This window comes from Acinonyx jubatus, chromosome B3 (assembly GCF_027475565.1).
Source record: "Acinonyx jubatus isolate Ajub_Pintada_27869175 chromosome B3, VMU_Ajub_asm_v1.0, whole genome shotgun sequence".
In the NCBI taxonomy this organism is placed as follows: Eukaryota; Metazoa; Chordata; class Mammalia; order Carnivora; family Felidae; genus Acinonyx; species Acinonyx jubatus.
This window is the reverse complement of record NC_069386.1, coordinates 59,514,352-59,529,025: the sequence shown is the minus strand read 5'-3', so window position 1 is coordinate 59,529,025 and position 14,674 is coordinate 59,514,352. Positions and strand designations below refer to the sequence as shown.

The window sequence follows — 14,674 nt, the reverse complement described above, 5'->3', positions numbered from 1 at the left end:
ACTCACTCTCCGCGCCAATCCGGGGGGTGGCTTGCAGCCATGGCTGCTGCGAACCCCTGGGACCGCGCGGCCGAGCCAAATGCTGCGGGGCTACTGCTGGACCGTTTCGTAGCTTCGGGACTGGTCACTCAGGTGCGTGGGCGGCGATGGCGTCATTAAGGGGGTGCAGACGGTGGCAACAGAAGATGGCTGTGAGGTGGTGGTGCTGGGTTGCCGAAGTGTGTGTGAGAGTGCTGGCTAGGGGCCGTACTGTAGTAGATGCCGTTGGAACCCCTTCCAGGCAACAGTGGTGACCGTTCTGCAGTGGTGGTGCGAAAGCGGGGCTCCAAGAAGATGATATTTCAAGTGTCTGCGGGCGAGTTATCCTCGGTCAGTTCGTGAGAGATAATAAAGACCAGTCTTCCCCGCTTTTTCTCACCATTGCTACCTCCTCTACATTGTAACGGGTGCCAGGCTTGGGGAATAGGGATAATTAGTTACACCACAAACGTTCCCAAACTACGCTTGTCGGTGTGAGGTATTGAAGCATATTTTCGCCGGGAGGCGCTGGGTACAGAAGAGCGTCAGGGGAAGCACGCATCTTTTTTTTTTTTAATAAAGTTTTGGGGTCTTTTTCAGGTTTTTTTTTTTTTCAGTTAGCATATATTTCAATTAGTTAGCATATAGTGCAACCATGATTTCAGGAGTAGATTCCTTAGTGCCCCTGACCCATTTAGCACATCCCCCCTCCCACACCCCCTCGAGTAACCCTGTTTGTTCTCCTTATTTATGTCTCTTATGTTTTGTTCCCCTCCCCGTTTTTATATTATTTTGGATGAAGCATGCATCTTTAAAGGCAGTACGTACACACATGCTTACATACATACATACGAAAAAGACCCGAAAAAACCTTGGAATGTGAATGGAGGAGAGGAGTAATTGTGAGAGAAGAGGCAGATTAGCCCAAGGGGTGGTAGTTTAGGTTCGGCAAGAACATGTTTATATGCCAAAGGGAAGGAGCCAATAGAGGGAGAAATTAATGATGTGAGGGAATAATGGAATACAAGTGGCAGAAGTTGACAAGGAAATGGGGAAAGTGAGATTGAGGGAAAGAAATTTTGAGATAACGAGCAAGTTGAGGATTTTGGCTGAAAAGGAAACGGAAAAGTAGAAAGGTAAAATCATCCGCAGAGATAAGCTATATGAACATGATGTAAGATTTATGGAAAATACACAACTTTGTATACTTAGAAGAATCATTAGAGAATTCTATCATGCCCTATTTTCTTTTCAATTTTTTAAAAGTTTATTTGAGAACACACACCAGGTTTTATGCCAGTAGAAGAGAGGGGAGTCACACAGGGTGGGGGAGATTATGGGTCCAAGGCAGACAGTTTATTTATTTATTTTGAGAGAGACAAAGCGCTAGAACGGGAGGGACAGAGAGAGAATCCCAAGCAGGCTCCGCGCTGATGGTGCATAGCACTTGTGGGGCTTGAACTTAGGAAACCCCGGGAATCATAACCTGAGCCAACACCGAGAGTTGGATGCTCAACTGACTGAGGCATCCAGGCACCTCTACCATATACTATTTTTAAGATGAAGAAACTAAGGCCTGAGAAGACCAAGAAATTTATCCAAGGTCACTCACCTAGTGAAATAGATCACAGAGCTGCCTTTTCTGACACATTGTATCATCTCTAAGATGAACTGTGATAGATGATACTATGAAACTATCTTGAAAGAGTTTAAACTTCTATTGAAGTCTAATAGATTACTTGAGGCTCTAGTAACCAGACCTTATGAATTTGGGGGGAGGAAAGGGGTACAAATGAATGCATTGGAAAACAGGCAAAACCTAACTACAGCACTCCCCAGTTCTCACCTTCCTCTCTTCTCTCCTGGGTTTTCTTCCTACCGGATTGCCTAATAGTCTCACTTGTATTGTTTAGTTCTGTAACAAAGTAATTTGTTAAACTCATACTGTAAGACATTTGGGAATTATCCCTCTAGAGTGTATTGGTAGAAGAAATAAACATCTGAGAGAATTTTAGGCGTTGATAAGTAAGCTGTTTGTTGGGGTGGAAGTTGTTTTGGAGAGGATCTTCCTAGTGTCCTTCAAGTAGCACTAATTAGTTACCTGTTTTGCTTACAGGTAAGATTTGCCAACCATAGCTCTTTAAGACCATCTTACAATCATATGTGTTATAGGATCTCTTTAGTCTATCCCTTAAGTGCATATCATCCCATGTGCATTAAAAATGAAGAGTAATGCGGGGCGCCTGGGTGGCCCAGTTGGGTTAAGTGTCCAACTTTGGCTCAGGTCATGATCTCTCGGTTCCTGAGTTCGAGCCCTGCATCAGGCTCTGTGCTGACACCTCAGAGCCTGGAGCCTTCTCCAGATTCTGTGTCTCCCTCTCTCTCTGCCCCTCCCCTGCTCACACTCTGTCTCTCCCTCTCTCTCAAAAATAAATAAACACTAAAAAAAATTTTTTTAAGAGTAATGCTTAAAATTGCTATATGATACAACTCTTCCAGAAAACATAGTTTGTTTGCGCTTTGTTCTGTTTTGATCTATCCATTGGGGAATGATTTAGTGAAAGAAAGGTATGGTTAAGTGTAAGATAAATGGGGTATTTGCTCTGATATATGCCCTAGGATGGCTTCAGTGGCCTTATGTCCCACATGTTTTTCTGGCAAGCTTTAGTGAGTCATGGCAGCTCTATTGAATACATACACACACACAAACACACACAGGTATATAGATAGAACTGTATATCTGTTATTTTCTCAGTGTTACCCTCTGTAGCCCCTCCCCCATTATAAGGGCTCTGCTCTTAACTCTCTGCTATTCTGCCTCCCTTTTAATGTCCCTCAGCTAGAATTCAGTAGCAAGTAGAAAGGACAGAAAAAAAAGAAGAAAGTATGCCCACAGACACAAGTTTATACATATATATATATATTATGTGCACAATGTTACTGGGATTCTTTTTCTTTTTTTCTTTCTTGTGGTGGGGGGGTGGGCAGAGAGAGAGGGAGGGAGGGAGGGAGGGAGGGAGGGAGGGAAAGGTAGAGGGAGAGAGGGAATGAATCTTAAGCAAGTTCCACGCTCAGCTCAGCCGGACACAGGGCTCAATCTCACAACCCTGGGATCATGACCTGAGCCAAAACCAAGAAGCAGACACTCAACCCACTGAGCCATCCAGGTGCCCCAGGATTTTTATATTGCACATAAAAGTCTTGGACTTAAGCTTCTTGTGCCTAGCAACAGAATGAACAGAAATACCCTAAACCCGTTTTCAGGATCCTTTCATTTTCATTGTCCCTTTACCCTACTGGCATATAAAGTGTATAATATTTAATGGCAGTCATTAACAGTAAAGACTTTTCTGTATTCCCCAATCTTTGCCTTTTTTTCTTTTTTTAAAGATACAGGGTTGGGGCGCCTGGGTGGCTTAGTCGGTTAAGTGTCGGCTCAGGTCATGATCTCGTGGTTCACGAGTACGAGCCCCGCGTCAGGCTCTGTGCTGACAGCTCAGAGCCTGGAGCCTGCTTCCGATTCTGTGTCTCCCTCTCTCTGACCCTCCCCCCATTCATGCTCTGTCTCTCTCTGTCTCAAAATTAAATAAACGTTAAAAAAAAAAAATAAAGATACAGGGCTAAGTCAGACTCCTCAAATAGTTAGAATTTCTATTTGTAGAAATAGAAACAGAATTTCTATTTCTAGGAAATTTGGCTACTCTTTCTTTCCTCTCTCCTTTTGGCTCTCCCTCAAACATTTTTATTTTTCCACTGGTTTCTCTTGCATGTTTTTGGCTAAGCTCCATTACCCTGCTGTTGAACCCAACAGTTTACTAGATTGCCATGTGTGTGGTTAAGATTAGTGTATACACAGGGAGGGATGGAGAGATAAGAGAACGAGTAAGTTACAGTGAGAAATGGGAGATGTTTTACTTTTATTTACCTTCCACTTACATAATGGAAATGCAGTGGATTAGATTTGTCCTCATTTCAGCCATGATATACATAGAATGAAGTTAAACTATACTGCTTTACTCCCTCAATCCTCAGTTTTGCCGTCAGTAAAATATCTTGTGTTATCTTCCTCACCGAATGGCATATCTATCTGTCCAGTCACTGGAGCCAGGATCCTTGGAGTTAGCATTGACTTGACTTCATCCCTGGTACCCCATATCATCTAGGATTTATGAATTTCATCTCTCCAGGGACTCACATCTATGCCTTCCTTTCCTATTTTTTTTTAAGTGTATTTATTTATTTTGAGAGAGAGCATGAGCTTGAGTCGAGGAGGGGTAGAGAGAGGGGGAGAGAAAGAATCTCCATGCTAACAACCGTGAGCCTAGTGTGGGACTCAAGCTTACAAACTGTGAGATCATGCATGACCAGAGCCGAAATCAAGAGTCAGCCGCTTATCCCACTGAGCCACCCAGGCACTCTCTTCCTTTCCTTTTTAACTGCTACTGACCTATTCCACATTCTCATCTTCTCACCTAGAATGCTGTAGTAGCCCCTTGTCTAAATATTTAACCTCCAGTCCCATCTCTTCCCTAGTTTTTGTTTGTTTTTACTTGTTTTATTTTGTTGGCTAGTTACCAGAATTAAGTGTTTTATTGTGGTAAAATACTCATAACATAAAATTTACCATTTTAACCATCTTAAAGTGTACACTTCAGTGGCATGATACAATCACAGTGTTGTGAAACTTTTTTCAAAACTTTTTTTTTATCATCCCCAATGGAAACTCCATACTCACTTAGGTAGTCATTCCCCATTCCTTCTTTCCCCCAGCCTCATCAGTTTTATATTCCATACTGTCAATATTTAAGTTTCTAAAATATGTATCATATATGATCATGTTACATCTTCACCAGAAAACCTTCAGTTGCTCTCATTTTCTGCATTTATCAAGATCTTCCATGATGACGCAGGAAACTACGTTTCTAGATTCATTTTCCCCTTCGTCTCACATATGTGTTACTACAAGAACACCTTTCCCTTTTCATCCATCATGAGCTTATTAAAGGACAGAGAGCTTATTTCATCCATACTTGAATCTTCCATGGCCTAACTCAATCGATGCTTATAAAATTGGTTATCATTGGTTAGCAAATTTTTGCTATTAAAGGCCAGAGGATAAGTATCTGAGGATTTTAGATCCATATGGTTGCAACTGGGCTGTGGTAGTGTGAAAGAAGCCAGAGGTAATAAGTAAATGAATGGGTACACTTGAGTTTATCCTGGATCCTGAAATTTGAATTTCATGTAGTTTTCATGTGTCACAAAATACTGCTTTTCTTTTGATTTTTCTTCCCCAACATTAAAAAATATAAAAACCGTTCTTAGCTTATGGGCTGCACAAAAACAGTCACTTTAGTTCATTTAGTTCATGGGCTTTCATTTCCCAATTCTTTGCCTGTAAGATCTCTAAAGTTTTTCCTGTGCTACCATTCTCAAAAAGGAGAAGAGGATACAGAAAATTGTGGATGAAGCGAAAGGATGAACAATATTCTTATTCTGAAGTAACCTGCAATTTAAGGTGGCTATATATGCAAGCAATATTTTGCATAAAATGAAAGGATGAAGGGCGGGTAAGGTTTTTAGAAAAATAATTACACCTGAACAAAACATTCCTTTGCCTAAAAGAATGAGAATGTGAAAAGACACAGGATGAATGACTTCTAGCCAATAGAGAGGTCTTTTAATGCATCAGATAAGTGATTCCATGGTGGGGAAGCCTTTAATGTTAGACTCAGGAAGGTCAGAGACTGGGTCTTGGTGATTTGTATAGAGGTGATTCTCCAACAACCTCAGCCTCCACCTTCTTACTGTTAGCAGCCTTCTCTGGTAAGCTGTCACTAATACAAACATAATGTGCATGGTACTTTAGGAAGTAGTACAAAGTGATTAAGTCTTGTTTTTCTTATTTTTTAAATATTTGGGCAAAAGATTTGTGATAGAGATGTTAAAAACAGGAAATACACATTGCTACTGTTATACTTCAGTACTTCATTTTTCAGGGGCAATGTTGCACATGATAAATCCTCATGTTTTATGTGTGTGGACATGCTGTTTCAAGGCACACAAACTTTTGTATATGACATACTGCTGCTTTCTTTGTTCACTTATCAATAGGAGATGTTAAATATATCTAAGAAATCAGCTTCTTGCTTTGTGAACTTCTCCAGACTACAGCAGATGACAAACATTCAAGCTGAAATCTACCAGGTAAATTTTGTTGGACTTTTTGCTTTCTGCTTCTAGTACAGGAAAAAAAAAATCTTAATTAATTCCAGCAGTAGTTCTCTTGCACTCAGAATAGTGTCTAGCACATAGCTGGATTCGTGTTTATTTATGTAGTCGTAGCAGTAGCAGCAATAGGGCTTAAACACCAAAGTAAAAACCTGCAGTAAATCCCCTAGGCTCTCGTAACAAATTCTGCCTCCCATTCCCTGCAGTGTTCCTAGGTTAAAGACTATCCATTTTTGCCAAAATGTAAGCCTTCAGGCTGCATTCCGCATGAGCTAAGTGTTATTTTTCTTCCTAATGTAGAAAAACCTGGAAATTGAACTTTTAAGACTAGAAAAAGATGCAGCAGATGTTATTCATCCTTCCTTTTTGGGTAAGTGTTTGAGGAAATGGGTAATCATTGGAATTTCAACTTTTTCTTGGATTACCTTAAATAAACACCAGGCAGTAAAATTATGATATACCATAACTTTTCCAGATATTGCCCCAAAGCTACTAAAGTCTTCTTTTCTGTGCTCAAATAGAAGTCCTATTGGCTTGACTAGTGCATATAGCATAATAAGTGACCAAGGTAGGAACTCCTCAAATTCAGGAAAGCTTAGAGCTGTATGGGTGGCTCGGTTGGTTAAGCATCGGACTCTTGATTTTGGCTCCAGTCATGATCTCATGGTTCCTGGGATGGAGCCCTGTATCAGGCTCCACACTGATGGTACAGAGCCTGCTTGGAATTTTCTCTTTCCCTCTCTCTGCCCCTCCCCTGTGTGTGCATGTGCTCTCTCTCTCTCTCAAAGTAAATAAAAAAAACTTAAAAGAAATTTTTCAGGAAATCTTGGAAGACAAAGGCCGAAGAACTTTCCAGATTAAAGGAAACTAGGGGTGCCTGGCTGGCTTAGTTAGTGGAGCTTGCAACTCTTGATCTAAGGATTGTAGGTTCAAGCCCCATGTTGGGCATAGAGATTACTTAAAAATAAAAAAAATGTTTTAATCTTTAAAAAAAAAAATAAAGGAGACTTGGGGCGCCTGGGTGGTTCAGTTGGTTGAGCATCCGATTTCCGCTCAAGTCATGATCTCACAGCTCTTGAGTTTGAGCCCCGCGTCGGGCTCTGTGCTGACAGCTCGGAGCCTGGAGCCTGCTTTGGATTCTGTGTCTCCCTCTCTCCCCCTAACCCACTCACATCCTGTCTCTGTCTCTCTCAAAAATAAATAAACATTTTAGGGGCGCCTGGGTGGCGCAGTCGGTTAAGTGTCCGAGTTCGGCCGGGTCACGATCTCGCGGTCCGTGACTTCGAGCCCCGCGTCAGGCTCTGGGCTGATGGCTCAGAGCCTGGAGCCTGTTTCCAATTCTGTGTCTCCCTCTCTCTTTGCCCCTCCCCCATTCATGCTCTGTCTCTCTCTGTCCCCAAAAAAATAAATAAATGTTGAAAAAAATAAATAAATACTAAAAAAAAATTTTTTTTAATAAAAAAAAATAAAGGAGAGTAAAGGAACATGATAGCCAAAGCACGGTGTGGTTATGGATTGAATACTTGGTTAGAAGTTCTTTTGCTGGGGTGCCTGGGTGGCTCAGTTGGTTAAGTGTTTGACTCTTAATTTTGGCTCAGGTCATGATCTCACAATTCATGGGATCAAGCTCCACAACGGGCTCTACACTGACAGTGTGGAGCCTGCTTGGGATTCTCTCTCTCCCTTTCTCTCTGCCCCTCCCCTGCTCATGTTCTCTCTCTCTCTCTCTCTCTCTCTCTCTCTCTCTCTCTCTCTCTCCCCCTCCCTTTCTCTCTCAAAATAAATAAACTTTAAAAATTTTTTTTGCTCTAAGGGACATTATTGAGTTACTTGGTGATGATGTGTCAATATAGACTATATTATATATTGGTGGTATTATAAAAATGTTAAATTTTCTGAATTTGATACTTGTGATTACATAAGAGAATGCTATTTGGGGAAATACATGCTCAAGTTTTAGGGGTAAAAGTTCATGATACCTACAATTTACTCTTTTTTTTTTTTAATCTTTATTCATTTTTGAGAGACAGAGAGTAAGTCTGGGAGGGGCAGAGAGAAAAGGAGACACAGAATCTGAGGCAGGCTCCAGGCTCCCAGCTGTCAGCACAGAGCCTGACACAGGGTTCAATCCCAGGAACTGTGAGATCATGACCTGAGCCAGTCAGGCACTTAACTGACTGAGCCACCCAGGCACCCCTATTCTTCTTTTTAAGTTTATTTATTTTGAGAGAGAGAGCAAGAGAGCAGGGGAGGGGCAGAGAGAGAGAGAGAGAGAGAGAGAGAGAGAGAGAGAGATGGATCCCCAAGCAGGTTCCATGTCTTCAGTGCAGAGCCCGACGTGGGACTCAAGCTCACTAACCGTGAGATCATGACCTGAGACGAGATCAAGAGTCCAATGCTTGACTGACTGAGCCACCCAGGCATCCCTCTACAACTTACTCTTAAATGGATCAGCAAAAATACATGTATGGGTATGTGGAGAAAGAAGAAATAAAAATGTAGCTAAATGTTAACAGTTGGTGAGTCTGGGTGAAATGTATGTGGGAGTTCAATGAAACTTTTCTGTAAGTTTAAAATGTTTTCAAAATAAAAATTTGAAAAAAGAGGCATTTGGCAGCCATTAACTGAATTCTGGGCAAAATATTGAAATAATCAGAAATAGCTTGTAAGAGAAATGTTTGTGTTTTAATATGAATGTACAATATCAGAGGCAGAGGGGTGCCTGGATGGCTCAGTCGGTTGAGCGTGTGACTCTTGATTTTGGTTCAGGTCATGATCCCAGGGTTGTGGAATCAAGCCCCATGGCAAGATCCAGGCTGTCAGTGCTTGGGGTTGTCTCTTAGCTTCTCTCTATGCCCCTTCCCTCCTTTCACTCTCTCTCTCTCTCAAATAAATAAAATAAATAAATAAAACTTTAAAAAGATATATTAGAGGCCAAGATGAGAAAAGAGATTTTATGTGAAGAATACGGGGCAGGCTATAAAAACTAAACTAGGAGTAGAGTTAAACAATGCAGACAAAGAATTTAGCACTGGATTTGGTTGTCAGCAAAGTAAGAGAAAATCGTTGAAAGTAAACTGGTTTGGGCATTACAGATAGCAAAGGGGAGATATTTAGGAGGGAAATGGGTTAATTTTCGACATTAGCAGAGTCAGATCAAAGCAAAGAATTATTAGTGATTTTTAAAACTTACTTGTCATATTATATTGCTAACTATAATTACTGTTTCTGATTTATGTAGCTCAGAAGTGTAATGCTCTGCAAAACATGAATAATCATTTGGAAGCGGTGCTAAAAGAAAAGAGGTCCCTGCGGCAAAGACTGTTGAAACCCATGTGCCAGGAAAACTTGCCTATTGAAGCTGTTTATCACAGGTTAAACTAAAAAGTAGAAATTAGGGGCACCTGGGTGACTGAGTTGGTTGAGCGTCAGACTCTGCTGACAGTGCGGTGCCTGCTTGGGATCCTCTCTCTCCCTCTCTCTCTGACCCTCCCCCACTTGCACTACCTCTGTCTCTCTCAAAATAAATAAATAAACTCTTTTTTTTTTAAAGTATAAATTAATAGTTACACATGTTTCCTGAGGGCATTTTATGTTTAGTAGTTGTTTCATAGATTAATTCATTAAACAATATATTAGTGATTGTATCTGTTAACATTAATTATTATTATTAACTTTAACCAGAAAGAAAACCTTTTGCTTTTAAACAGTTAAGCTGTGGTGAAGAGAAAGGCATTCCTTTTGCCCACTGTGTTTTAGGAATGATGATAATGACTTTAAAAAAGAAATTAGAAAAGTCACTTTCTAATTTTAAAAAGTCTGATCTCATTTCTGCTGTTTGTAGGCTTCAAAGCCTTGTGCAAATGATTTGTTTAAGCCTCTGTTTCCCAATCCATAGAATGGGCATGCTTTCTGTTGCTCTTCTCCCCATAAGAGTATTGCAAGTATAATCATAAATAACAGTAAAGAAGCAAACATCTGGGGATCTGACTGATAACTTTCTCCACCTGTGCCTTATTGGATAAGCCCAAGCAAGTCAATAGTACCTCTCTTAAGTGTCAGATTTTTGGGGCACCTGGGTGGCTCAGTAGGTTAAGTGTCCGACTTCGGCCCAGGTCATGATCTCGCGGTTCATGAGTTCAAGCCCCGCGTCAGGCTCTGTGCTGATGGCTCAGAGCCTGGAGCCTGTTTCAGATTCTGTGTCTCCCTCTCTCTCTGACCCTCCCCCGTTCATGCTCTGTCTCTCTCTGTCTCAAAAATAAATAAATGTTAAAAAAAAAGTGTCAGATTTTTTTATCTTGTGGTAAAAGAATAAATATAAAAATTCCATTCATGAGGGTATATTCAGTATCTATTCAGTACAGTAAAATACCATTAATGTGTATATTGTATATTATATCAGAAAAAGTAAGTAATGATTTTAAAGCATTTTGCAAATGCAAAGATTCAAAGTGGTTTTACGTGTAGCCTGTTTCAGTCAAGTACATTTATCCTTATTGTCTTCACCCTTCACTGAAAATGAGTAGATTGAAATGGAATGAGATTTAATCTAGGGAAATTTCTTTACTTATATGAGAAAATGATTAACATTAAGTTTTGTCTATTAGGTTGGGTACCAGATTGGATTAGTGTTGTCTCTGTTTTTCTGTTTGGATGACAAGTTAATTTCTGCTTAAAGTGAAAGAGAGTGACATTTTTATCACTGGTATTTCCATGAATGCAGAACAGTTATTATTGGCTCACTGGGTTGCTTGTAATTCTCTTTTATTAAAAATCCTAATTAAAGGGAAAGGGGGGACACAAAATAACTAAAAAGAAAATAGTTGACTTTTTTCTCCCTCTTTCAGATACATGGTACATTTGCTGGAGTTGGCAGTGACTTTCATTGAAAGATTAGAAAACCATCTTGAAACAATTAGAAATATCCCTCATTTAGATGAAAATCTAAAGAAAATGGTGAGTATTAACAGTAGCATTTAAGTACCTCAACTACTTTATATTGCATTTGGCTCTTTAGTTCTTTTATAGTAGAAACTCAAATGTGTGATCTCTTTGCTTAACTTTTTGATGGCTAATACTCTGAATGAATTATTTTTTTTAATGCTTATTTATTTTTGAGGTGGCGGGAGGGGCAGAGAGCAAAGGAGACACAGAATACAAAGCAGGCTCCAGGCTCTGAGCTGTCAGCACAGAGCCCGATGCAGAGCTCAAACCCACAAACCCTGAGATCATGATCTGAGCCAAAGTCGGATGTTTAACTGACTAAGCCACCCAGACACCCTTGAATGAATTATTTTTTTTAATTAAGATGCTTTCTCTCTCTTTTTTTTAAAGCTTTTTTAGAAGTCATTTTACAGTGTTTTATTCCAAAATTCCAATATTTAATAAATATGTGTTCTTTTTATTGTGCTAGGGGCTTTGCTATAGGTGTTAGGAGAGATAAACGGATATAACCAATCCCTGCTCCCAAATTCTCAAGATTTAGTGAGAAACCTGTAGGATATTTTCTACTTTAAAATACTACTTTTGTGCCATGAATACAGCAGAGAATTATAAAGAAGATGCTGTCTATTAAGCAAAGAAAAGGGAGGGATTGCTTGTACTTTAGGGAGATTGGGAGTAGAGTGGGGTAAGAATATTTTAATAAAGTTTTACATAGTAGTTAGTAGTGACCTGAAGGATCAGTGAATTTTGCATCAGAAAGAATAGTATGGGCCAAAGCAGCAGTGTGAAGAAAGATATGAAAATTAGCACTGGTAGTTTGGGGCAAGAGTGGTACTCCACTTTGGCTGATACATAAAGGTATTGAAAGGGAGATTAATTCAGAGTTAGTTTATGGAATGCTTTGAAAACCAGACTAAGAAGTTTAGACTTTACTATCTGAGTACTGGGGAACAGTCAACAATTTAAATAGTTTTTTGTTTGTTTTTTAGAGAAGGACACAGAGAAGTGACTTGATCAGAATTACACCTTAATAGAGAAAATATTGGATAGAATAGATGGAGTCTCACAAAGTATACGCAGACAGCATCAGCATCACCTAAAACCTTGTTAGAAATGCAGAATTGAAGGCTTCGTTCACCTTAGACCTTCAGAATCTGAATCCACGGTTTATAAGTTCCTCAGGTGTTTTCTGTGCACATTAAAGCTGTAGGTTAGAGGACTGTGCAGAGGAACCAATGGCAGAGAAACTTGGAGAATAAATACAGGCATTCAGATAAAAGATTTAAAGCATAGATAAACAAAGGATTATGTAGATTTTGAGATTTGGGATGTCACATTCCTAGAATGTGTCTACTCTTTGGACAAGGGACACATCCAAGGCAATAAAGTATCTAGCCTTGGTGACTCCAGGGTGAATAGGAGCAAGAAATCAAAAAAGCTAATGAGTTTGTTTTCTGACATGCCTTGCACAGAGAGTAAACCTTTAATCATTGTTGAACTGCAGTTAAATTGTGTTCTTAAATGTACATTGAGGTGGAGATTTTCAATAAACTGAAATATAGGACTGAATTTTAGGAAGGAGATAAGTTTTACAATATAGATTGTGGGTCATCTGCTTTGAAGTGATAATTGAAGACAAAAGAGAAATGAACTCACAAAGAAAACACGTGTGCTGTAATAGATGAGGAGAGCACAATTTTAAGAAGCCTTTGTATTAAGGGGCTAGAAAATGTCTGGTGTAAACTTTTGTTATCATAACCATTTATGATATAATACTGATGTATTGATGACAGATGTAATTTGTCCTGTTTTCCCCTTCTTTCAAATGTTACAGAGCAAGGCTTTAGCACAAATGGATATTTTGGTGACTGAGACAGAAGAACTGGCAGAGAATATACTCAAGTGGCAAGAACAACAAAAGGAAGTTTCCTCTTGTATCCCCAAAATACTAGCTGAAGAAAATTATCTTCATAAACATGATGCTATAATGCCATCTTTACCTTTTACTTCTGAAGTTCATATCCAAACTGTTAATGCCAAGTGATTGTCAATGGTTTATTTTTGCTTAATTACATGTAGCCATGCAAAGTCTGTTTCTAGCCAGTTGTATGTAATATGGGCATTCATAAGCTCTGCTGCTAGCAATACTGAAAGAGCCCTCTTTGTATTGAAAAGCACTAAGATTCCAACTTCATTAAGACCAAATTGAGTTTCCCTTTGTTTTTCATATATTTTCATTCTACTTTACAGTAAAACTCTTGAAGATCAAATACAACTATGACAATTTATTAACATGAGTGCCTTAGCTATATCTCACTCAGTGGACCCTTTTATGTCTTCTTTTTATTTTTTATTATTTTTTAAAGTTTATTTATTTTGAGAGAGAGCACAAGTAGAGGAGAGGCAGAGAGAGAGGGAGAGAGAGAATCCCAAGCAGACTCCGCACTGTCAGCGCAGAGCCCAACACGGATCATGACTCAAGCCAAAATCAAGAGTTGGACACCTGACTAAGCCACCCAGGTGTCCCTATTATATCTTTGTAAATGTTTGTTTCTGAATTAGAAGAGTCTTCTTGCATCTGAAAGTATGTTGATTTTTCCTGTGGGAAAATTACTAAGTGCATACAAAAGAGCAAATGTAGCAGGCTTATGAAAGGCCTGCTTATAAAGCCTGCTTGGCTGGCTTCTGGGAATTTAAGATTTCAGGAGGGTTCCTTCCATTCCCAATCTCACTAATAAGAGTTGCTCGCTATGACTGAAGTGTTTGTACAGTGTGGTTTTTGGTGGGGGTCTTATTTTTTTTTTTTTAATGCTTTTTCTTTTGAGAGAGAGAAGGAGCACGAGGTGGGGAGGGGCAGAGAGAGAAGGAGACACAGAATCCAAGCAAGCTCCAGGCTCTGAGCTGTCAGCACAGAGTCTGAAGCAGTACTCAAACTCAAAAACTGTGAAATCATGACCTGAGCTAAAGTTAGATGCTTAACCGACTGAGCCACCCAGGTGCCCCTGTACAATGTGGTTTGTGCTGACCACCTTTCCTTCTGGGTGTCTAGAATTTTGGTACATGCTAAGCAGAAGGTACATATGCCCAGCGCATGAAAATAACCCTGGGCATTGCATTTCTAATGAGCTTCCATGAAAGACAACATTTCACACATGTTCTGCCTTGGTTGCTGGGAGAATTAAGCACATCCTGTGTGACTCAACTAGCAGAGGACTCTGGAAGGTTGTACCTGATTTCCCCTGGACTTTGCCCCATGCACCTTTTCCCTTTGCTGTTTTACTCTGTGTGCTTTTGTTGTAATAAATCATAGCCATGGATACAATGATATGCTGAATCCTACAAATCTTCCAAACGTATCAAACCTGAGGGGGGAGGTGTTCAAGACCCTGAGACATGAAGAAACTCCTGGTAGCCTTATGAATAGGCAAAGAAGGAAGATAGAACAAAGAATAGAAAAAGCCCTGTTATCTAAAACTTTTAG

At 39.8% G+C, this 14,674-nt stretch overlaps 1 protein-coding gene across 5 annotated transcripts; it reads left to right on the top strand.

Moving 5' to 3' along the window:
- Positions 1 to 14,518, top strand: HAUS2 (HAUS augmin like complex subunit 2). 5 transcript variants are annotated; one of them, XM_015064876.3, is made up of 6 exons: positions 1 to 132; positions 6,133 to 6,225; positions 6,550 to 6,619; positions 9,491 to 9,623; positions 11,097 to 11,205; positions 13,028 to 14,518. In XM_015064876.3, the coding sequence occupies exons 1-6, from the start codon at positions 40 to 42 to the stop codon at positions 13,235 to 13,237; spliced, it is 708 nt and encodes a 235-aa protein (XP_014920362.2). In that variant the 5' UTR covers positions 1 to 39; the 3' UTR covers positions 13,238 to 14,518. The 5 variants fall into 5 exon arrangements, with proteins under 5 accessions (XP_014920362.2, XP_026922856.1, XP_014920363.2 ...); XM_015064877.3 differs by lacking the exon at positions 1 to 132 and adding an exon at positions 301 to 369; XM_053224123.1 differs by lacking the exon at positions 1 to 132 and adding an exon at positions 5,527 to 5,588.
- The last annotated feature ends 156 nt before the right edge of the window (positions 14,519 to 14,674 follow it).